The sequence below is a fragment of the Schistocerca nitens genome, chromosome 3 (assembly GCF_023898315.1).
Source record: "Schistocerca nitens isolate TAMUIC-IGC-003100 chromosome 3, iqSchNite1.1, whole genome shotgun sequence".
NCBI lineage: Eukaryota > Metazoa > Arthropoda > Insecta > Orthoptera > Acrididae > Schistocerca > Schistocerca nitens.
In genome coordinates, this window is record NC_064616.1 from 411,503,676 (window position 1) to 411,529,524 (window position 25,849).

Genomic DNA, 25,849 nt, shown 5'->3' on the forward strand with positions numbered 1-25,849 from the left:
AGCACACGGAAACTGCATTAGCAAACTAACGACTCGTCTTTTCTCCCCAGTTTCATTCAGTACCACCTCATTAGTTACTCTATGTACTCAAATAATTATTGAACAACATCGAGGAAAGGCTACAACCCTCTCTGACTTCCTTTTGTACTACTGCTCGCCTTAAATGTCCTTCGAACCCTTTGAACTGCAGTTTGGCTCCTGGGTAAGTCATAAATGATCTTTCGCAACTTGTATTTTACGTCTGCTACCTTCAGAATGTCAAATAGTATATTCTAATCAACACTGTTTAAATCTTTCTATAAATATACAAACGTCGTAAACGTAGGTACGTCTTTCTCCAGTCTGTCTTCTAAGATACGTCGTGCTGTCAGTATTGCCTCACGTGTTTCTGATCTTCCCTAACATCGACTTCTATCGGTCATTCCATTCGTTCGTAAATAATTGGTGTGAGTATTTTTCAACCATGACTAATTAAAATAATTTGGTTCGGTTGTATTCGCACCTGCCTCCTTTGGTATTGGAATTATTACATTTTTCTTTAAGCCTGACAGTACTTCGACTGTCTCGTCTATTTTGTACACCAGGTGGAACAGTTTTGTGATGGCTGGTTCTCCCAAGAGTCTCTGATTCTGAGGAAATAGCGTTTACTCTACCGACTTTGTTTTTATACTTACGTCCTTCACCACTCAGTTAAATTCTTCTCGCAGTATCACACCTCCTAGCTCATTTTCACCTACTTCCTCTTTCTTTTCCATAATACTGTCTTTAAGTTCGTTTCCTTGCCATTCTACACATGCCTTCCACTTTTCAGTCGTCCCATTTTCGCTCAGTATTGCTACAACAGCATCCAAATTTAATTCAGTTGCTCTGGAGTGCAGAAAGACCCCTGTAATACACGTACAGGAAAACTGTCATAGACCAAGTATTCAAGACTAAATAACAATAGTAAAAGCGATCATTCCCAGAGTGTGCCTGAGACTCGTGGAGAACATTTTCTTTGATGATTCCGTGCAATTCACTGACTGTAGTATAGATACGTACAGTAGTCCCGGTAATGTGGTTTCGTATTTCATTCACACAATACTCTAAGCAAATTAAAAAGAACACAAAGAAAATGCTCCATGCGGAAATTTACGAGCAGCTTCTCATTTAACTTCACTTTGCATATGTGTCCTTAGCAACTTGATTAAACTGCTGAAACACGATAAGCTATATACGTAGGTTAGGTATCGGCACAAGTCAATAAGGTCAGAGACAATTGTGCCTTAATGGCCACATGATACCGTGAGGGCTCCGGTAGGTCATAGTTCCCACAGACAACAGGTAACATTACATACTAGACGCACGAGCCACCGATTACATGCTCGACTTATCCGTCATTTCTCTTGTGGAAAACATTGCGACATACTATCCCGGCGAATGGCTTCTGTGCTTCCATAACTACGACTGCCTAGATGCAGATGCTGTTAGGCTTTAGGGGATATTTTCGGATATCTTCTGTTGCCCCACAGGATTCGGTAAACAGAGAAAGTAGTTAGCTTGTTCTCTGGATGTATGAGTAACTAGACCCACCAATAGCACACAAAGAAAGTGATATGTCCCAGATTCTTATTAACAACTACAGGCATAATATTTAGGTAACACCCTTTACCATCCCAGAGTCTTTAGCTGCGGTGGCTGTCATCGGCACCACCGCTCTCCCAGTTTGCGTGTGTTATTGTCGTAATACCACGTCGAAGGAGCGCAATGTGTTGACTTTATTGTGGGTGTTGTTCACGTCCATTCACTGATTACAAAATTAAGTGAGTCGAGGTCCCAGAAGAGATCGACAGCTGACCTACTGAATGCACCATCATGACACTCAGTGCAGTATTTAAGGGACACCACAGCACACATTAAACCAGTGGTCTCGTCTTTACGATAAACAAGGCGCAACTCCCCTTCCGCTCACACTGATTTAGATGTTCCGTGGCTTTCCTAAATCATTTCAAAAGACCGGTATGCTTGTTTCAAAATGCCAACTTTTCCTGTGTGTCGGAGCCAGATCCTAATTCTGAGGACTTCTACATCGACGAAAGGGAGAATTCTTTTGACATATTGAGAACATGATATGAATGAACAGCATAGTGCGCAAACAGCATTCTTCTGCTTTAGAATCTGACAAAATTATGGAACAGCGCATGACTGCTCCCCATCTGTCACAACATCGCGCTACTGACTCACCTAGCTAGGCAGTTTCAGGAACCTTGAAACGTCGTATCAGATCAGCTACACAATACATCCAATAGTAGCTGTAAATGTGCCTTGGTGGTTATTGTTGTTTTCGTTTGATACAGCTCTCCACGCTGGTGTCTCCTGCCCAAGTCTCTTCATCTCTGTGTAGGTACTGTAACATACATTCGTTTGAACTGCTTGCTGTTTTCATCCCTTGCCGTGTCTCAACAATTTTTTTATCCTCCACATTCCCCTCCAGCATAAAACTGACGATTCCCTGATGTCTCAGCATGTGTCCCATCAACGGATCTCTTCTTTCAGTCAAGTAATGCTATAAATTCCTTTTCTCCCCATTTCAGTTTGGTACCTCCTCATTAATTACGCGACCTAACCACCAAATCTTCAACATTATTCTATAGCACCACGTTTTAAACCCTTCTATTCTTTTATTGTCTGACTTGCTTATCGTCCATGTTCCACTTCCGTACAAGGCTACACTCCAGACAAATACTCTCATAACACTTAAATTTATGTTCGGTGTCAATAACTTCCTCTTTTCCAGAAATGCTTTACTTGCTACAGCCAGTCTGAATTTTATATCCTTTCTACTTCGTGTCATGATACGCGATTTATACAAATAAATAAATAAAAGTAAAAAATAATATCTCAGGCACCACGACGGAATACCACAAATTGAGGGAGTGAATAACGTCTTCGGCCTCCTCTGGCCCTTATGCAATCAGTTACTCGGCTTATCATTGATTGATAGAGTTTTTCGATGTCCTCCTGAAGGATATCACGCCATTTGGCGCGACAGATCGTCAAAATCCCGAGCTAGTTGGAGGGCTCTGCCCGTAGTGCTTCAAACGTTCTCAATTAGCGAGAGATCCGGCGAACTTGCTGGCCAAGGCAGGGTTTAGCGACTATGAAGGCAAGCAGTAGAAACTCTCGCCGTATGTGGGCGGGCATTATTTTGCTAAAATGTAAGCCCCGGATGGCTTGCCATGAAGGGCAACAAAACGGGGCGTAGAATATCGCCGATGTACCGCTACGCTCTAAGGGTGCCGCGGATACAACCAAAGGGGTCCTGGCATGAAAGATATGGCAATCCAGAGCATTCAAACTCCTGGTTGTCGGGCCATGTGGCTGGCGACAGTTCAACTGGTGTCCCACCGTTGTCCGATGTTTTTACAGACATGTCTTTCCTGGCCATCGGAGCTCAATTCGAAGCGGAACTCATCACTGAAGACAAGTCTTCTCCAGCCAATGTGACTCCAGGCACATGATGTTTCTGGGGACGCCCTCTTTTCATAGCAGGAGCCCTTTGGTTGTCATCCGCAGCACCTTTGGAGCACAGCATTACGTCGACACCCCGTTTTGCTGCCCTTCATGGCAACCCATTCTGGGCTTAGATTTCAACAAGACAATGCTCGCCCACACACGGTTAGTTTCTATCGCTTGTCTTTGTGCTTCCCAAATCCTACCTTGGGCAACAAGCTTACCGGATCTCTCCCCAATTAAGAACGTTTGGGGCATTATGGGCAGGGCCCTCCAAGCCTCTCGGGATTTTCACGATCTAATGCGCCAATTGGGCAAAATTTGGCACGACATCCCTCAAGGATGGCCTCCAAAAATTCTATCAATCGATGCCAAACCTAATAACTGATTGCATAAGAATCAGAGGGGAGCGAATGAGTTATTAACTTGCTCAATTTGTGAAGTTTTTTCTCTCTAATAAACAATTCAATGTTTCTGAAATTGTAATCTTTCATATCACATCTATTGATTTTCGTCCCATTTGGGTAATCCCATCGTGGGGTGTGTTTTTTTTTTTTTTAATGTATATTATCACAAGATACAGTGCTACAGTTCATACTTGTCATACCATTGATCATGATTGCATTACCGAGTATAAACAGGTCCGAAACGATGGATGGAACACGCCTCGATATTCTTTCCAACATAATAATAGTAATAATACTAATAATAATAATAATATCATTATTATTATTTTGGCTTCACGTATCGTCTGCAAACAGTAACACGGTTTCCATTTTATCACTGTATTACCCGAGGATTTTTCTTTACATTCCAAGTTAAGTGTTTGAGTGATGTTTGTCAGTTTAGAGTTAATAGACAAATACTTGATAATGATAATGTGGTCGAATCTGGCAATGGGTTATTCGTAATTTGTCTTCCGCATGTCCCTAAATAACCACCTTGCAGAACATGTTAGGCACAACAGGAATTAACAAAAAATTCAAGTTTCAGAGATTTGTTCCCAGTTTCATTGTTTCGGAAACCGAGCGAAATTATTTTCACTGATTTGAACTTTATACTTTTTGTCGCTAAGGGAAGGTTATGAACTGGACCAAATTTAACTAAAAGCACTGCCCCTGTAAATGGAATTGTAGCTCCGACGAGCATTTTAATACACAAATGTGACTAAAGACAGTATACAGACATATTTGAAATACAATAGGTAATTTTGTTATGTGGAAGCTTCTGTTCATTTGTTTGCGTGAGTCTTCAGCGTTGTGTTTCTTGCTAAAATCACCAAAAGAAAGGACGGCGGTCGGAACTAAATTATATGGAGGCCGATGAGGAACTACCTGGCTGTGGATTATATAGCGATTCACCTCGGAAGTCACTCGATACTATTGAAACAAACGCAAAATCCAAAACTTTATGACTAGGCGGGGTTTTAGCTCTGCTCCTTCCCAATGGGATGATTTATGTATTCGGTGGGAATATGCTTATAAGTTACTTGAGAAAAAAATGTTTAATTACTGGCTACGATTAAAAAATTCGTCGGCTAGCAGATTCTGGCCCTCGACTATAGCAGCGATTTCAAGAAAGCCGAGTGCATGATATTAGCTGTGCACAATTAAACTTGCTTGTGTAGCCAGAATGAGATTTTCACTTTGCAGCGGAGTGTGCGCTGATATGAAACTTCCTGGCTGATTAAAACTGTGTGCCGGACCGAGACTCGAACTCGGGACCTTTGCCTTTTGCGGGCAAGTGCTCTACCATCTGAGCTACCCAAGCACGACTCACGCCCCGCCCTTGCTTGTGTAGGTTTCAACGGACGAAATCTTCAAATGGCTTCACAGATATCAGACTTCCAAAGTATTTCAGAAAAAAAAGTTGCAACAGCGATGTTGGGCTCTACTGAGGAGCACTAGCCAATAATTTGTTGTTCTCCAGCCAAATTCAAACTTCGATGCAACATACAGTTGCATCCGTACTAGTGTGTGATCACTGAAATAAAAGCGATTTAACTAAACATTATTACACATAAATGATAGTACAAGTTTCTTTTCGACTTTTGAACACGCCAAAACAACTTCGATTTCGGATGGATTGTCTACGTGAATACAGTAACTATTCCCAAAGTCACCAGCGGGAATTTCATCAAACCCTAAGAGAGCCTGAACAGCACATGTTCAGTGTTCTATCTATCATATTAACTTTTATCGACGACCTACACACCCACTACTTCCCCTCCTCCTTTCTCACTCTTCTCTTTTTTTGTTATACGAACCCATCTTCGTTTCATACGTCGATATGAGCAGAAACCGGTTTACTTGCTTTCCGCTTACTTGTGGCTAATGAGTAGCCTCAATACGCTCCCACTTAAGACGAGGGAACAGCAAAAAGATGCGTAATTACTGCACACAATAAAGTCCTTAAATTTCTAAGACGTACTATGACTGGATCCGTATTCCCCGGAAACATTTTGACCATAACGCTTCCATCGTTTCACAGGCACGTCACAAGAGGTTTTCGCAATGCTGAAGGAGGTAGAAGGTCCTAATCAATGAATGACATACATACTGAAGACGATGATGATCAGCACATGATTAGCCTAATTACGACCAAATTCTGTTGATTTTGCTGTAGCGCGAAAGTACCGGTCCCGTTTCGTACAGAACCACACTTCAATGCATTTGTGCAGAACAACAAAAACCGTGTGCTTCTGACGAACGATTTATGATACTTCACACGATGTTAGGATCTGATGATTGGGAAACGGGTCTGCGAAGCATTTACTATGAATGAATTTATCCAGAAGCTGCTAGCGTGCCACACGCAAAGGTCGTAGAAGACGTGAAGCAACACTAAGCCTCTACTGATACCAGAAGAACGGTAGAGCTTAAATTAATAACACCACCAGTAACGACGATGAGGCCTGGCTGAGACACTAACGCCGCGTCATTTCGTGCCTTCCCGTGAAAACTGTACCGGATAGTAAACGTATAACTAGAAGATCGTACACGTACTACAACAATTAAAGCTCCCCATTACAGTTTCAAAACACATCGAGAGAAAAATCATTAATTATAATACAAAATGTTTTTTAAATTCTGAAAGACGAAAATTTAATCTATTCGCACGGGCAGTAACAACTTAATGCATTTTTTTTCTTTATTTGTATTGAAATACACCAGATTGTTAAAATGTGTGGAAATACGGAAGCGTCCGATCCCGCCCGTCTGCTTTGACCCATGACGTCACAAATATGGCGGAAACAAAAACAAACACACACACTTTCCACAAGAAGCCTAATGACACTAACGGGACAAGCGCGGGAAATGGGGTGTTTTGGGTCGGGGGCAAACTAAATATAAACAAATTTAGACGCCTTGCGTAGCTACAACGTGTAAGTGAAGACAGCCATGCATGAATACCCACCCACCTCCCCAGGGGTCGTAACCCCTGCAACCCATAGAAGATAGAGATGCTTCAGTAGCTGATTAGTGTTTTTTGTCTTTTTTTTAAAAAAAATCTCACGGGATAGAACGAACAGATCAGAAAGATAAATAAAATAAGATAAAACAGAACTGGAGACAGCCACACTCAAACCAAACTCCGCGCCGTCATGACGTCACACACGACAACACCCTTACGTCACGGGTCAAAGCCGACGCGTGGGATCGGACGCTTCTGTCGACCCAAATGTGTTTATTATTACTGGAACAGCAGATACAGGCAAAATAAGTGCAAACCACGACAAAATAGTACAAAGACCTGCAAGTATTAAGGAAAGGTTTCACTAAAATATCTCAGAATGTATCCGATAATAAATTATGGCTGTGCAGAGAAGAGGAACTAGGACAAAGTCTACTCAAAGCCAAATCAGAAGACTATTATCCATCACTAGAATACAGGGCGTACCTGCTACCTGCGATACGTATTACCAAATACCTAATTATTGCTGTGTAAAACTGAAGTGTACAAAGCCATACCCCATTTTAATCTGGTAACTAAAATTGCTCAAAATTAAAGACATTGTATTAGCTTATGATATTAACACTGTAACACTATAAAGCACAATGAATGGCCAAAAAAATTCATGTGCCATTACATTGTGCGCTAATACATCATGAAGTGAAAAGTGACAGTGGTGTTCACAGTGGTATTTATAATAGAGTTTTATATAGCAGTTTTATGGAAGCTCTGTCATTTACAAGCAGAAAACTGTGAGTTGTTTGAGTGGTTGTTAGCCAGTGAGAGCATCAGTTAAATACGAATGATATATGCTGTCAGGCAAGTGTGTCCAATGTCACACAGAATCTGTGGTGAAATAATTTATGATGTGATGTAGCAATTGTTAAAAGCTCTCTGTTAACTGACTTCAGTAGTACTATAGCCAACAAATTATTTCAACACACTAAACACCCAATTACGCCATGTGTACATAACCTGAAGAGTATCTCATACTCATTTAAACACAAAATGTCCAATGTAGTGCATATTTCACAAAAAAGTAAAACCATTACAGCTCAGTAACAATGTGGCGGCAGTAGTCATGTCAAAGTTTTCTTTTAGTACCATTGTCCCTTTGAGTCTAATCCCACACTATGGAGTGAAGGCATTTGTGGAATTTAAAAGATTGAGGAACAATTAGTCATATGGTGAAGCTATGAATCTACCTGTGAGATGTACACAATGACTGAATTGGAGGAAAACTACCAACAGAAAGGCAAGGCTTCTGTTATGAGGTTTAACTATAAACAAATTTTCAAGGTAATTGTTTTTGTCATCATCTTCAATTCGAAGTCTACTGCAGCCTACATCCATTTGAAACTGCTTACTGTATTCAATCCTTGGTATTCATCTACAATTTTTCAGCAGTAGCTACTTCCTTTCATTACCACGTTAATAATACCTTGATACCTTGGGACGTTTCTCATCACCTGTGCCCTTCTTTTAGCAAGTTGTAGCAGCCTTTATTTTATTTTATTTTCCAATTCAGTACAGTACCTCCTCATTAATTATTCAGTCTATTCTCTTCTTGTCTGAACTGCTTATTGGCCATGTTTTACTCCCAGACAAGGGCTCCACTCCATCCAAACACCTTCACATGGCTGAATGTATTTGCCTAAGCGTAGACTTGCACAGAAGTGGAAACGTGGACAATAAGTAGTTTAGAAAAGAATTTCTCTTTTTAAGAAATTCTTTTCTTGCTACTGCAGTCTAATCTAACTCCTTCAGCATCACTAAGGGGTGGAAATATATCTTCTTTGTCAAAATGGTGTAGACAACATGAGAATAAATAATATATTTAGACAAAAGAATGAAGAGCATTGGAGAAGATATTATGTGACTCTTATATTTGGATGATACTTTCTGCAAACATAAATAGCTGTGGAATGTTGGAAGATATACCAATTACACAAGTAGGGCTTGCATACAAACAGAAATCCATACCAAAGAAAAATTGAATTACATGAATATTATAATGGAAAATCCTGGGGTTAGCCAGAACAATTGGTATTTCATGAAGCCAACTTTGACAACTAATAACAGTGTACATGAGCTGTTAAACTGGCATAGAACTGAAAAGTTCGATACAACAGGTCCACTTTTCCACACTGCCGACAAGTCTTTTGGTTACAGTGGGATGAAGTCTTGTCTATACGTGCAGACTAAGTTGACATTCGGTGCAGTGGCTGATGAGAGCAACTGTAAATGGGAAATGCCTTTACGGTCGCTCCCACCAGCCACTGCACAGAGCGTCTACTTTGTTTGCATGTATAATACTCATACTACTTCTTGACAAAGTATGATCAAATACATGAGACATGAGCTCCTGTTTCAGTACTTAGCCAGTCTGTCTTCCATGATTAATGGCATAATTCATTTCAGTTCAGGCTGGGGAGGGCGATTACTGTTTCACTCATGATTTTAGGGAAAATTTATAAAATGCTGTATCCCTGGAATGGTTCCAAATAATTTGTTGCTTTTCATTTGAAATACAATAACTTTATGATTAAAATAATATGCTCATTTTGGAAATATGTCTGTTGCTGTAGCTTTCTGAATTTTTTCTTTTTTTTTCAAAAATGCCAATCTTAAAAAATTTATTGTTTTACTGTTGATCAATAAAAGGAGAGCTTCCACTCTTCAGTTTAACAAGTTTCATAAATAATGCTTGTTTATATTTTCATGACTAATTTCTTTACTGCATGTGTTTATTGATAATTTCCTTGTTTCAGTGTTTATTGCTAATTTCTTTCTTGCAGCTGTTCATTGCCAATTTCTTTATTCCAGTGCTTTCAAGAAAATGTGAGACAATCTAGATAATTCTGTGTTTGGCCTAGCATATAAAAGGAAAGACATTTAATTTGACAGTTCAGTCATCAACAAGCAAATGAAGAGAGCTGTGGACCAACAGTAACTGTATGCTTTTGCGACAGTGAAGTGTGCTGGCTATTTATATATCAATATACAGGGTGTTACAAAAAGGTACGGCCAAACTTTCAGGAAACATTCCTCACACACAAATAAAGAAAAGATGTTATGCGGACATGTGTCCGGAAACACTTAATTTCCGTGTTAGAGCTCATTTTAGTTTCGTCATCCACCTACGCTCAATGGAGCACGTTATCATGATTTCATATGGGATACTCTACCTGTGCTGCTAGAACATGTGCCTTTACAAGTACGACACAACATGTGGTTTATGCACGATGGAGCTCCTGCACATTTCAGTCGAAGTGTTCGTACGCTTCTCAACAACAGATCTGGTGACCGATGAATTGGTAGAGGCGGACCAATTCCATGGCCTCCACGCTCTCCTGATCTCAACCCTCTTGACTTTCATTTATGGGGGCATTTGAAAGCTCTTGTCTACACAACCCCGGTACCAAATGTAGAGACTCTTTGTGCTCGTATTGTGAACGGCTGTGATACAATACACCATTCTCCAGGGCTGCATCAGCGATTCCATGCGATGGAGGGTGGATGCATGTATCCTCGCTAACGGACGACATTTTGAACATTTCCTGTAACAAAGTGTTTGAAGTCACCCTGGTACGTTCTGTTGCTGTGTGTTTCCATTCCATGATTAATGTGATTTGAAGAGAAGTAATAAAATGAACTTTAACATGGAAAGTAAGCGTTTCCGGACACATGTCCACATAACATATTTTCTTTCTTTGTGTGTGAGGAATGTTTCCTGAAAGTTTGGCCGTACCTTTTTGTAACACCCTGTATATCAATAAAAGGGTGACGGATAGGACTAGCAAAGAAACAGATTTTCTTCGTGTTCAGAATAAGAGTGCTTATTTCAAAAGACTATTTCAAAGTCAAGATGTTTCCAGTGATGACTTTCCATGTTCTAAATGCTTTGACAGAATGTCAACAATGAGAGTAGAATTACATTTCCTGAATCAGACAGCTAAATATGTAGGTGTTAGTCACACTAAGAAACCATGATCAGTGAAGTCGAGCCGTAACCTGTATGCGTCAAGAAAGCTCAGAGAAGTTACTGAAGCTGTGGTGAGTACACCAAAGCAGCACTGACCATACTCTTCAAGTAAGAAATTCCATCTTCAGAAGAAAATGAACCAAAGGAATCTTGCCCAACTTGTCAGTTCCTGTAAAACATCTATTCAACTGTTGAATTGGATGCATCCCAGACTGAATAGGTGCAAGTCCTATTAATTATCCCAGACTGCTTTTCAAAGCAAAAGAATTTGCACCATATTCCATCCACATTAAAATACATTGTGGACAACACAAAATATGCAAGGTTTGTAAAAGGAGTGTTTGGAAGACCAGGTGCTAATGAGCATACTGTGAATGAAGCACATGTTCATATTGCACAGTCATTTTATCTGGAAGATAATTGGGGCTGTCCTTGCCAGAGTGAAAAAAAGCCACTATCACTGTAACATCAAAAGGACAAAAAGTGGTGAAAGTGAAAAGATACATGACCCTCAGTATTAAAGAAACTTTCACCATATACAAAAAGGATATTCACACTCGACAACAAAAATTTTATGTACCACATCGTAAGTGGGTGGTTCCAAATCCACATGAGACATCTGTTTGTATGTGTGGTAAATTTGAAGATCGTACTTGAACACATGACATACGACACCTTGGTTGGATGTGTCAAGTCATACATCATCTGTTATATCAAGCGAGAGACCTATCTGTTACAGGAATGTGGTGACTGCCCTGGAAAAAGACTGACTCACTTTACTGACACTTGGTCTGGGAAACATAGACAACAGCTCTTCAGTAGTTATATAGCAACAAGGGAGGAAAACAAACTCATTAATAAAACTGCTGTGACTGACAACTTCATTGATGAATGTGGGAAATGGTCAGTGAAAGCAACAACACACCAACATCTGATGAAATTGCAACAACACCAACAACTACAACGCACTGCAGAAGTGAAAGGACATGTACAAGTTGAATAACTATGTTTAGTGTTTCACTGTGATTTTGCTGAGAATGGGCATATGATTCTGCACAAGAAGTACAAGGGTATCATTGGAGGTAATGACAGGAGCAATATATTTTCAAAACAAGATCAGAAGCATTTCAGTTATAAGTGATGACAGGGGACATGATTCAGCAAATGCATTGTTGGCAATGTGCAAAATTTGTCAACACATGCAATCACAAGCAGAAAATATCATCCTAGGCACTTCAAGAATCGTTACCAACTGTTTGAATCGACTTAATCGTTTGTGCCTGTGGAGTACATTTACACTGTTATTGGTCACAGGAAGGGACCTCCTGAAGGTGTAGACAGCCTGCTGAAGAACCACGCTACATAACAATATTTCCACCCCAAGGAAAACCACAATTCAGAATGCAACGGACTGTACAAGAGTGGCAAAGTTGTCTGAAGATGAAGTTAAGAATTCCACCAGACGAAAAGAAAGAAAGAAGAAATTTCATTTGTTCACCACAAATCTCAGAAATGGCAGAACAAGCAGATTCACAACCTGTGTATATGACTGTAACTGGAAAACTGCAGAGGTTGCAGACATCAGTTATGCATTAACTACTACCATTATGAACATTATGCTACCACATGGACTATTAACTGGATGTCATTTTCCAGCTGCAAGGCAGCAACACAACCATTTGTGCTCAGTTCTGGTCCCAATGATTTAAAGATTGTAGGTGCCACAGTTCTACCGATTCAATGGGAAGGGATCGCTCAATATCAGAGGAGGATACAGATGCAGCTGAACACATTTTTTTAAATATTGACTTGCAATTTTCAGTTCTAAGCAAAGAGCACAAGAAGTTGTATGCTTTGGAACCTGTACACATATATTTTGGAATGATTTCATGTGTCAGAAAGCAATGTCTATTCATAATCTTTGAGGAGAAATAAAACTCCATGTCAAATAAGACTAGCTTCTGATTTCATGAGGCCAATATGCCATAGGCTAATGTGGTAATGGAAACTGGTTTAATGTAAACCAGAATTTTCAGTTGTTAATAAAAGCTGTTAAACCAATGAGCAGAGGTTCTTCTTTTGGGTCGACAGAAGCGTCTGATCCCATGTGTCGGCTTTGACCCGTGATGTAAGGGTGTTGTGTGTGACGTCATGACGACGTGGAGTTTGGGTTGTGAGTGTGGCGTGTTAGTAGATGTCATCGCGTTGTGGTTTGTTGTGCTCTCTAGTGGTATGTTCAGGGTTTTCGTTTGTGTGGTGTAATGGGCTCAGTTTGCTTTTGCTCAATATCCAGTATTGTTAGTGTCGGCTGTGTTTGTAGTTGAATTCGTTTCAGTGAGTTGACAATTTTGTGTGAAGGTTAATTTAGTGTTGTTCGATGTACATCGTGTGGTAATTTTAGTAAAATTAATTGGTTGTTGTTTATGTTCAGGAATGGATATGACGGATAAAATTAACAGTGCGCAGGTCAAGGGAAGTGTTCGTTCCCAATGTGTGGCTGTGTATGTTGATATTGGTCTCACGAGATGTTTTTGAGCTCTATAGGCCAAGGGAAATGTTTGATCCTAATTTATGGGATCGGGAGCTGCTGTTGAGCTATATAGGTGAAGGGAAGTGTCCGATTCCAGATGATATTGTGTTTAGTGGTATTTGGAGAGTTTTGTGATGTCAGTTTTTTTTCGTGTCGTTTTGTGTGGTTTTGTATGGGGGTGGGTGTCTAAATTTGATTACATTTAGTTTGCCCCCACCCAAAAACACCCCATTTCCGGTGCTTGTCCCGTTAGTGTCATTAGGCTCTTTGTGGAAAGTGTGTGTGTTTGTTTTTCGATGTATTTTCGTCCTCATAATGTGTACGTAACGACTTTATATGCGCCATATTGGAATCGTGGTTTATGGTCGTTTCCGCCATATTTGTGACGTCATGGGTCAAAGCAGACGGGCGGTATCGGACGTTTCCGTATTTCCCTTCTTTTCATGGAATGTAGTCCTACTGATTGATACCCACCAACAGATGATGATTGGCTTGGAGGGCGCTCAAGCACACAGTCATCAGCACCCGTACAAAAAACACCAAGTCCCCGGGCAGAGAAAATCCCCAACCCGGCCAGGAATCAAACTCAAGACCCCGTGATCCAGAGGCATCAACGCTAGTCACTAGACCACGAGCTGCGGATCCCACCAACAGAACAGGGGGAAAAAGGGCGTATAATAAATATAAATAATAATATAATTTTCAAAAGTTCAGTAGACTACAGCAAGAGAACTTAGAAACATATTTCCAAACTAAGGCTGCCATTGTAATTATGAAGTTATTATCTTTTAAATAATAATAAATAGTATCTGGAACTGTTCTGCAAAGATAAATATTTTCAAAACTTTTCCCAAAATCTGCATGTGTGAAATTGCAACCAAGATGTCATCTTTTACCGCTCATACCACAAGTCAGGAAATTTTTTGTAGAAAATGAAGAAATTGGGTTTCTTACTGGGACCTGAATTATAACATATGTTAAATTCAACAACATCTGAAACAACGAAGGTAAGATTCATTCTTAGCCTGCCTGAGTTGATATACACTAAGCCTATACCTAACATATATTACCAATAACTTAGTAAACACGAAATATGACTGCATACTAGGTATGGTCTATGTATATTGTAGAACAACTATGAACAATTCAAGTGGATGGACTATTACATTACTTTCACAACATTTGTTCATTAATCGTAATTCAAGGAACACAAATGATACCTAAATTCCTTATAAGTTGCATTATGAAGTACAGATAAGCTTCCATGTACACTAATTTTGGAGAGAACAACAATAAAACAAACTATCGATAGAAGAACCTATCAAGGCATACCAATTTGAGATGACATATGCTAACAAAAAAAAAAACATGTTATCTGCAACAGGGATTGCTACTTCAGACAAGATAGGCTATTTCCAGCTGCAGGAGGAGGAACAAGAGATCTTGAAAGACATCTAGTTTTGGAGAGACAGACCAAGATAGGATTTGAAGCAGAGTGTAGACCTATTCACTCAAATCTGGCATGTGATTTCACTCCTCAGCTGTAGGCCATGTCATCATGTGTTTACAATGTGAAGGATGAAAGAAGCAGATAATTATATGTCATCTATGGTTGTCTTTGTAACTGGTGCAAGAAGCTATTCCAATTTACATTACCTGTGTATCAGTTGTATGCTTAAAAGGAAGCAACTGGATAAAAGAAGTCAGAATGAGTGAAAAATGTCTTTGCACAGCAGTGTATGATAGGTGATGCTACAGGAAAACAAAACCACGGCAGTGCGCCTTGGGTATCTGCGTGGTTCGTTGGGTGTCTGCGTTAATTTGTGTGTGTGTGTGTGTGTGTGTGTGTGTGTGTCCTATTGCTGGATAAAAGAACTAATGCTTGAAAGCTGTGAAAGTTGTTTCCTGTTATGTGTTAGGCCTACTGTGTTCCACCATTGATTCCCTATACGTGAATTTTATATTACAAAGATGTGATAAACTAAAAAAAGTACACATTCATATTATCACGTTTGAGCATCAAATTTGTGAAAACAAAGAGTAAATTTAAGCAAAACTTAACACATCTGGATTAAATAACAGAAGAAAAACGTAACAAATACAAAAAGCATCACAACAGCTATCACTTGAAATATAAATAGAGGAATGAACACAAAAACAGAAGTAAAAAAATCATACACAAAAGAAGACATTTGTGATACCAATTATCAATCTGAAAATGTCAATTCATAGACTGGTTTGTAAAAAACAAAACAGTTTACTTGACATGGCGCAATTAGAAGTGCTTCCTTGTCTCATCGGACTGACCTACATTTTCATGTGTAAGCACAATGGTATAATGTGGCATACAAAAAGCACGATAAAAGTGACATTCATATTAAGTGTCGAAAGATAAGACTAACCTTATTTCACTTCAAAGTTGGCAGGATGTTACCTCTTAACAACTTGCACATAATAAAACAACACGAATGTAAGCAACTTACAGGTGTTTTTACATGACTTGTTTAGTGTTTATAACCCAATGAAATATTTTCTATCACACAGATGTAGATGCTATAATAAATGACAAACATTGTTGGAAGACATCAAACTGAAACATTCATAGGACTACTGGGAAATGACAGTAACCCAATGGCAGAAATACACAGCCAAAAACATACTGAACATTATTGAAGAAAAATCTGCTTCTGAAAGAGATTTTTGAATAGAATCAAGTACATTGGAAATTACTTGCATATTACACTATTTTACTTGAAACACCAGTAGCAATATGAAAGGACTAAGCCATAATATTCCTTTGGATTCACTGCAAATTGCACAAGCGACTGGATATGAAAGCAAGAAAGAACAGAGTTTATGACAGTGGTGCTTCAAGCTCCCAACAGAGATGACTATGTTACATGCATATATTTTTTTAGGTATGTCCACGGCTTTTCACAGTGCTGATCATAAAATACTGCTAAATGAATTAATATGTCTATGTATAAGAGGAATAGCTTATGAGTGGTTCCAGTCATACTTGGAAAATATGGTGTAAAAGTGGCTCAATCATCAAACCCAGAACATTAACACGCAATACTGACTAAAAGTAGTAGTTGGTCTAGTTGCAAAGATATATTCAAAAAGTTGTGTTTTCTTAATGTGCCAAATGAGTTCATCTACCAATCCACTGCAGACACCAGGAAAAATATTAGTAAGGATGACACAAATAGCTCCAGACACGCTCATGGAACAAAAGCCAGTTTGAACTCACATCTACCAAGGAATAACAAATAAAAGAATTAAATGAGGATTTTCTGTCAGGGATTAAAATAGTGCAATAATCTGCCCAAGGACAAAAAAAAGAGACAATTAGAATAAATTTATTTAAAGGCAGTTAAAGAATACTTCTTTAGTAATGCTTTCTGCAGGAAAATTTTACTCCCAAGGTCGATAGTGTGTCCTTTTCTCACAATTTTTCTGAGTTCAACATGTCAATCATGAGAGCAGATACAGGATTAGACAGGCACAAAGGAAGATATAAAGATGCATGAGAGACTATGTATTATAGTCATCTACAAGTGTCTATGGTGTGTATAACGAGAAGATCAAGAGACAAAATTAACAGCATATAACTGTTTCTTACGTTGCCAAGTTCACTTGTTCCAAGTATGTGCAAACATAAGAGAACTGTCCAGTAGGTACACGCAAACAAGGTAGTGCATTTGTCAATACAGAGGCCTCAAATTTGTGCCATACTGATTTAAGTTTTCCTTGGTTTTTCCTAAACCACTGTAGGCAAATGCCTGAATGGTTTCTCTAACAAAGCCATTGCTGAACACCTGTCTCCACTCCCTTAATACATGTGTATATTCCATGTGTCTGTCTGTATGGCTCATGTTTTCTATGTATTAAGCTGACACGGCCTACTTCATTATAAATGTTCTTAATAAGTTACTAAGACTAGCTGCTATCTAAAATCAAAAGAGCACAGATCAAATGTCTGAAAGCCTGAAAACATCCACAACCATACCTACAGTTGTAGTTTTGAACAATTTTCAGTGTAACTGCTTTGGTCCTTCACAGGCCTGCAGGTACCACTTAGTCAAACTGGTAGCAATTTATGTCTGTAAAGTGAGTGAACGCATAATAAGAATTTGTTTTTATTGCATGGGAAAGTATAACAGGAAGGATTTATATGTTTACCAGTATGAAAAGTAAAGGGCAACACAACTACTTCTGCACAAAAAGATTAACTCTACCTTCTAATTTAAAACACTGAAGTATCACACAGCATTAACATTTTTGCAATCAAAGAAATGTGACAACATTTTTGAGTTGTTCACACTGGGTGCTCCACCACAAAGCAGGATTGCCACAGTTGTTTATCTCAAATAACATTACATGCCCAAAACATTTTAATGTGGAGAAAAGCAACAACATGTAATATAAAACAAAAACAATTACTGAAATCTGCACCACTACACAACATACAATCATTTCCTTCTGAAGGCAACAGAAGACAAATAATAAACATAGAACTTTGCCTGAATGAAATCAAACTGAATCATGTAGGCTATCTCAAATTAATTGTGGTGTTTTGGATGAAAACAAATAATCACAGACTAATTATCTTGGTATTACACTAAGCACAATAACAGTAATACCAACGTTTTAAGACTAAGGAGACCAACTTCTACTGTCCCTCTGTGCTCTGAACCTTGTTCGTTCATTAATTTCACGAGTGTAAGAATAACATTAGTAATACCATGGAAACATCTATCTTTTCTCTAAACACACTTGTGTGTCTTAACAACTGAAACTACGAATATACCTATCAGTACTTCATTTTATATATCCCGAGAACCACAAGTACCAAACTTCAAAATATACAATACTCTGCTTTTATGAAACGTTTGTATCATCCCTTGTACACTGCTAGGATCAATCACTCGATACATTCTGTAAACAACGTACAGTGTACTTACAGCTGAATTTCCTATTGCAACAAGACGTGAAAGGTACATCCAACGTAGGTTAATGATATAACCAATACAACGTAGCAATGTAGCTTCGCGACATTAATGAAGTAATGTACAAGTGAAAATGATGCACAAAAGCCTGCTGAGAAAGAAGCTTTGTAGCAACCTCACATTTTAAAATCTACGTTTAAGGTGTTACTACTGAAGCTACGAGACATGTATGTTTATTTTTTAGATGGTTCCTGCCTTATATGCACTTTCCATGCATGATACCACGTAACTTAACCTATAGACTTCCACCAAGGGAACACCTATACGAGGGAAAGGCTGCAATTTGTCACACTTACCAGCATCTATTGTCTTCAGTGTCACAGGATTTCCGTTTCTACAGCAGTGATTCAGCCACGCCACAACATCCCTTTGAGTGTAACCGGCAACTTTCTGTCCCTGGATCTCTAACACAACATCGCCTTCATTCAAATTTCCACTAACATAATTCACTTTATTTTGCACAATATCACTCACATAAGCAAATTCACCATTATCTGAACCGCCATGTATGGAAAAATTTAAACTACCATCGGGCCTGGCAGTAAGAACAGTTTCACGAACACCTTGTCTCCAGTGATCTGCAGATTCGGGAGAACCAATAGCTGATCTCGTCTTGTTCGGAGTTGTAGGCCTCTTCTGGCCAGATTTCAGCATTATGACATACTTTGCAACATCAGGTCAATTTGTCCAGTAAACTTTATAACACAGGTCACTGCCTACATTGCAATAACATCGATACGTTCTCATGCATTAGTCACAACTTTACAAGACAAGAAGCCATGTTGATTGTTTTCCTCTTCTGGCTGTTATTCACTCAAGTTGCTTCCATATTAACACCAAATTCCTTCATTATTATTTGTATTCGTTCACATATGCACACGTGCACATTATCCGTTACTGTAAACAAACATGTATTTGACACATATCACACCTGCTACCAACTCCAACGATATACATCTGTCAAACATTTCCTTTTGAATTGTGACCTAGTTACTGTTTCAAACACGCATGCGCAGATACCAGATGCACTAAAGGTCGACATAACGTAAGCGTTCACCTCATGAATGTCTACTTTATTGATAATATTGTAAACATTTATGAAAAATTTTGTTTTACCAAAGTTGACGAAAACCATTACGAATTTAGTGATCAGTGGTTTCATGAACTTTTAACTTCGATACAATCGTCATAGATATTATTTTCAAATTTGTATTCTTCAAACGCATTTACACATTACGTTGATAAAGAGCGATATAGCCCCGAGGAGGACAATTTATGTGACGTTACCGATTTACAAAAACTGCTCACAATATAACCGCACCTAATAACTTCCTTGTGTGTGTTTTCTCGTTTTTCTTTTGAGTCATCAGACCTCTAACTGGTTTGATGTGGCCGCTACGAATTCCTCTCCTGCACTAACCTCTTCCTCTGAGAGTAGCACTTTTACCCTACGTCCTCATTTATTTGCCAGATGTATTTCAGACTCTGTCTTCCCCAACAGTTTTTACTTTCTACAGATCCCTCTGTACCATGGAGGTTATTCTCTGACGTCTTAACACATCTTCTGTCATCCCATCTCTTCTTTTTGTCAGTCTTTTTCCATATGTTCGTTTCTTCAGTGAATATGCAGAGAACCTTGTCATTCCTTCTCCACATAATTTTCAGCGTTCTCCCGCAGCACCAGCACATCTCAAACGTTTCGATTCTCTTCTGTTCCAGTTTTTCTATTTTGTTTATTATTTATTCGTATGGCTCAAATTCAGTTTAAAAATACATTAATAAATGTATGTAACAGACCAGATATTGGATTTCCTGGCTACAAACATGCAGACCAATCAAAATCAAAAAGCCTTAAAATTCACCTTTTCAGGACCAACTGATTAAAAGATTTGGCATTATCTGAGCTAAAACCGTGTTTTTCCATTGTCCATGATTCACTACCACACAATTCTGTGCTCCAAACGTATATTCCCAGAAATTTCTCCCTCAAATTAAGGCCATGTTTGATATTAGTGCTAGTCTGCTTTTTCTGTCCAGCTTTATCTGTTATGGGTTATTTTGCTTCCTGGGTACTACACTGATAGCAAATTATGCTGGAACACCCACACAGAAAAGCCTCGCAGTAAATTGGCAAGAATTTTATATCTCTTAAGGAAACTGAAGGATTGTGTGAATAAAGAGCTCATGCTTATGGCATATTATGCCTTTTTCCATACACACCTGCATTATGGGATACCTCTTTGGGGAAACTCTGCTGGGGCAAAAGAGTTGTTTGGCAGAAAAAAACCATCAGATGTACACTGATCAGCCAGAACGTTATGACCACCTACCAACAGCCGGTATGTCCACCTTTTGCACGGATAACAGCGGCGAAGTGTCGTAGCATGGAAGCAATAGGACCTTGGCAAGTCGCTGGAGGAAGTTCACGACATCTGCACACACAAGTCACCTAATTCCCATAAATCCCAGAAGTGTTCAATCGGATTCAGATCTGTCAAGTTAGGGGCCAGCACAACTGGGTCTTCCCACTGAGTTCCTTGAACCAATCCATCACACTCCTGGCCTTGTGACACGGAGCATGATCTTGTTGAAAAATGTCACTGCTGTCGGGAAACATGATCGTCATGAAGGGGTGTACGTGGTCTGCAACCAGTGTATGATACCTCTTGGCTGTCATGGAGCCTTGCACAAGATCCACTGGACCCATGGATGCCAAGTGAATGTTTCCCAGAGCATCTATATCTACATCTATACTCTGAAAACCAGCGTGAGGTGCATGGCAGAGAGTATGTCCCATTGTACCAGATATTAGGGCTTCTTCCTGTTTCATTCACATATGGAGCCTGGGAAGAATAAGTGAATGGCTCTGTGCATGCAGCAGTTATTCTTATCTTTTCTACACGGTACTTGTGTGAGCAATATGTAGGGGGTTGTAGTATATTCATAGAGTCATCACTTAAAGCTGGTTCTTGAAACTTTATTGACAGACTTTCTTTGGATAGTTTACATCTATCTTCAAGAGTCTTCTAGTTCAGTTCCCTCAGTCTCTCTGTGACATTCTCCCACGGATTAAACAAACATGTGACCATTTCGTGCTGCCCTTCTATGTATACGTTCAATATCCCCTGTTAGTCCTATCTGGTGTGGGTCCCACACACTTGAGCAATATTCTAGAACCAACAGCACGAGTGATTTGTAAGAAATATCCTTTGTAGACTGATTGCATTTCCCCAGTATTCTACCAATAAATGCAGGAGAGCTTCTGTAAAGTTTGGAAGGTAGGAGACGAGATACTGGCAGAAGTAAGGCTGTGAGTACCGGGCGTGAGTCGTGCTTCGGTAGCTCAGATGGTAGAGCACTTGCCCGCAAAAGGCAAAGCTCCCGAGTTCGAGTCTCGGTCCGGCACACAGTTTTAATCAGCCAGGAAGTTTCATATCAGCGCACACTCCGCTGCAGAGTGAAAATCTCATTCTGGAAACGGAAGTCTACTACCTACTATACCTACAACTAAACCTATGCGACCATTTCATTTTACATCCCTACAAAGTGTTACATCCAGGCACTTGTATGAGTTGGCTAATTCCAACAGTGACTCATCGATATTATTGTCATATGATACTACGTTTGTTGGTTTTGTGAAATGCAAAAGTTACAGTTTTGAACATTTAGAGCAAGCTGGCAATCTCAGCACCACGTTCAAATCTTATCAAGATATCACTGAATATTTATTCAGCTTCTTTCAGATAGTACTTCATTATAGAAAAGTGCATCATTTGCAAAAATCCTGCTTTTACTATTAATATTGTCTGTGAGGTCATTAATATACAATATGAACAGCGAGGATCCCATCACAATTCCCTGGGGCACACCAAAAGTTACTTCTACATCTGACAATGACTCTATATCCAAGACAAAATGCTGTGTCCTCCCTATCAAAAAGTCCTCAATTGAGTCAGAAAGTTCGCTTGATACCCCATACGATCATACTTTTGACAATAAGTGTAAGTGTGGTACTGAGTCAAATGCTTTTCAGCAGTCAGGAAATACTGCATCTACCTGGTTGCATCGATCCAAATCTTTCAGTATGTCATGTGAGAAAAGTGTGAGTTGGGTTTGACATGATCGATGCTTTCGAAATCGAAGCAGGGTGGCATTAAGAAGTTCATTCTGTTCAAGATATCTCATTATGTCTGAGCTCAGAATATGTTATAAGATTCTACAACAAATCGATGTCAAGGATATTGGACGGTAATTTTGTGGATCACTTCTATTACCCTTCTTGTAGACTGGTGTGACCTGTATCTTTTTGCAAGAACTGTGTATGGTAGTAGTGGGACAAGGGGGGGTTCAGGCACACTCTGCATTGTTGCCAGATGTATCCAAGATGGCGGCAATGACGTCAACCATGATGGTGTCGTCTAGACTTGGCAACAGTCATAATGGCATACGAGATGGCGGCGATGACGTCATTCAAGATGGCGGATATTGGCGGAAAGTTTGAATTTTCGTGGGACATTACCATGTCCCCTCCCACAGAAAAATCGTGGGAAGTTCAAATCCCAGCAGGATAATGCATCACACCCCAGCTATCTCTACCTAGCTAAGAAAGTCGCTGGAAGATAGCTCACTTGACCTACCTCCACTAACCTAATTCACCTGACCACCACCTCTTCCTATGAACTGGCACCAAGTTTGAATTTTGGCAAGGTCATTTCGCATATCTCTACTAATCTAAGAAAATGGTGGGAAAGGAAGAACACTTGTACTAACTTCAGTCACCCGATCACCACCTCCTCCTAAGGATTTGTGGGAAAAAAGGATTTGGATGTAAGTATTTATTTAAACAATTTCAAGCAGTTGTGTTCACCACAAGATCCAGAGCCCAACTCCCTTAGTAGACATCGCCACCACCAGAATGCGCTCTCATCTGTGACGTAATCCAAGATGGCGTCATCCAGTGTGTGCAACACAAGATCTGGACTCCAACTGACTTAGTAGATATCATCAAAGCCAGAGGGTGCTACCATGACATCAGGTGATGACGTAAGTACAGATATCCAAGATGACATAAAACAGTGTGTTCACTCCAAGGTCTGCAGCTAGTACTCAATACCACGAGCAGAGGGCACTGTTGTATGTTTCGTGACGTAATTCAAGATTGCGGGGAGGGGAAATGGCGGGAAAACGACTCTGGACACAAGTCTTTATTTTGCAGGCAGCCTCTCCACCACTAGATCTAGAGTCCAACTGACCTAGTGCACAGCACTGCCACCAGATGCTGCTGCCTTCCCTTATGTGACCTAAACCAAGATGGTGGTCTGGAGGGGGAAAATGGTGCGAAAATGACTCAGCCTTCTCTGGGCTGCTGTATAGAGTAAGGAAGGAGTGCACTCTATTTATTTTGAAACAATTTATTTAGGGATGGAGTATATTAATCACACTGACACAAAACACACGGTCTGACATGCTTAGAGCTATCTTACACAGCCCACAGACATGTAAACTACTTCTAATTAACGATCTCCAGACACACAAACAACTCCTAATTTACCGAAATAATTTCAGTACACACTTGCACACTCATCCTAAATAATGCAGCACAGTGATGTGTAGACACGCTCAGTAGTCGTAAACTGTCCAAATAACGCATAGCACAGCCTACAGACCTGCTCACAAAGTAATGCAATCAACATATGCAAACACCCTCCGCCACCCCCTGTCCAGTAGAGCGCACAGGCAACCCGAACAAAGTGACTGTCAAACCACGCACAGGTCGCTACTTGGGTCCCGCAAGCATGAGGCAGCGACATCTCATTCATACTTGGTACCTGAGAAATTCCTATTTAAATACGTGTTCATCTAGACATTACGTCCGACGTGAACGTGCGGGAGCGCAGACGCTCCAGGGGGCATGCACAGCTGCGAGGCGCTGCTGAACGCATGTGAAAGTTGCCTGCCTCTATTTTTGGGTATACAGTCACGGTTATACTGACGTCACAGAATTCCAAAGTGCACTCACACGAGACACCTCCGAACAGCACATGTCTTTACCGCTGTTGATAGAATAGCACAGGGCGCATTGCTTCTAGCATGACATGACACAGGCGTTTAACCATACTTAACTACCCAGCGTGACTCTAGTCTCGCCGCCATATGTCTGCGTGGAGACTTGCAATCCAAAATGTTCTCAATGTTATTCTTACGTCACATGGGTTTGTAAAAAAAAATAAGACCCAAGTTGAACTCTCGGGAATTGTAAAGGGTCCCAGAAATAGTTAATGCTCGCTTTCTAGATATCTCAGCCTGTATGCACGGAAATTCATGCCCTAACAGAACTTGGTTATCAAAATAACATGGTATGCACTCATCCCAGCGCCCCTAACGTGATACCCTTCCTGCTCTCAACATATGTAAACGTTTCCTCCACTATATAGAGGCTCCTATATCCCAGCATAAACGATGTGATTGAATCGAGCATTCTGATTGGCTCTTATCGGATTTGCCTGCCGAAGTGCTGATGCCACCGTTATCGAAGCACCATCCACCTTTTCTTTCTGTGGCTTTCAGAGGTAAAATTATTTTCCACAGATCACTAAATTGCATTGACAGTTTGCGATATACATCTCCGGAAAGCTGTATTGTACTCATTTCACACAGAGCCAATGTTTTAAGGAAGTGGTTTTCTCGTTTTACGGTTCAGTAACATAGTTGATCATAGAGAAACCGGGAAGAAGGATGTATGTCCTGCACTTGAAATATATTTCTTACATTTAATATTAACTGTACTAGATTCCATACGCCTGATAGGTTGAAAATGCAAGCAATCTAACATTATAGCCCGTTTTAAGAGCAGAACATAGTAGCCTTAGGAGAGCATGTGTTTATGTTCTCTCTACTAATACCTTCCAGGTACCGATCCTAGACTCTCGAACAATACTTTAGAGTTGATAGCTTGGTTGATTTACGTAAAAATGCGCCGAACTCCATCCGTCTGTAGCTCCATCACACATAAAAATCATTCGTTTCTTGTTCTTCTTAACTGTCTGCTATTACGGTACATCACGACACTTTGAAATCTGTTACTATACATCGATAAGGAGTGCTAAGCTCCTCGACATGGGCGCATCTCCATAAATCTTGTGTACTTGGATGGGTGATGATTTGGAAAGCTCTATTCATTCTCGAGACGTGGAGTGTATCGGTCTACTTGTGATTGGTTGCAGATTAATTCGGTAATGGTGCTGCAGGGTGGATTGGTCAATGACAGTGTGAGGATGGTCTTTCACTCTCTAATTTTACCCTAAGACAGCCTGAATGCTCTGTGACTCTCATACACCGAGAGATGGATCGTAAATTAAGCACTATGCTCGAGGTGTT

General features: G+C 39.9%; 1 protein-coding gene across 1 annotated transcript in view; it reads right to left on the reverse strand.

Annotated features, from left to right (window-relative positions):
* The window catches only part of LOC126248356 (membrane-associated guanylate kinase, WW and PDZ domain-containing protein 1), a 408,513-nt gene extending 389,026 nt beyond the window's left edge, over positions 1 to 19,487 (reverse strand). The window contains exon 1 of the mRNA XM_049949272.1: positions 18,769 to 19,487. Coding sequence (XP_049805229.1) covers positions 18,769 to 19,126 — 358 coding nt within the window. The 5' untranslated portion in view covers positions 19,127 to 19,487. The remainder of the gene's footprint in view (positions 1 to 18,768) is intronic.
* Between the last annotated feature and the right edge of the window lie 6,362 nt (positions 19,488 to 25,849).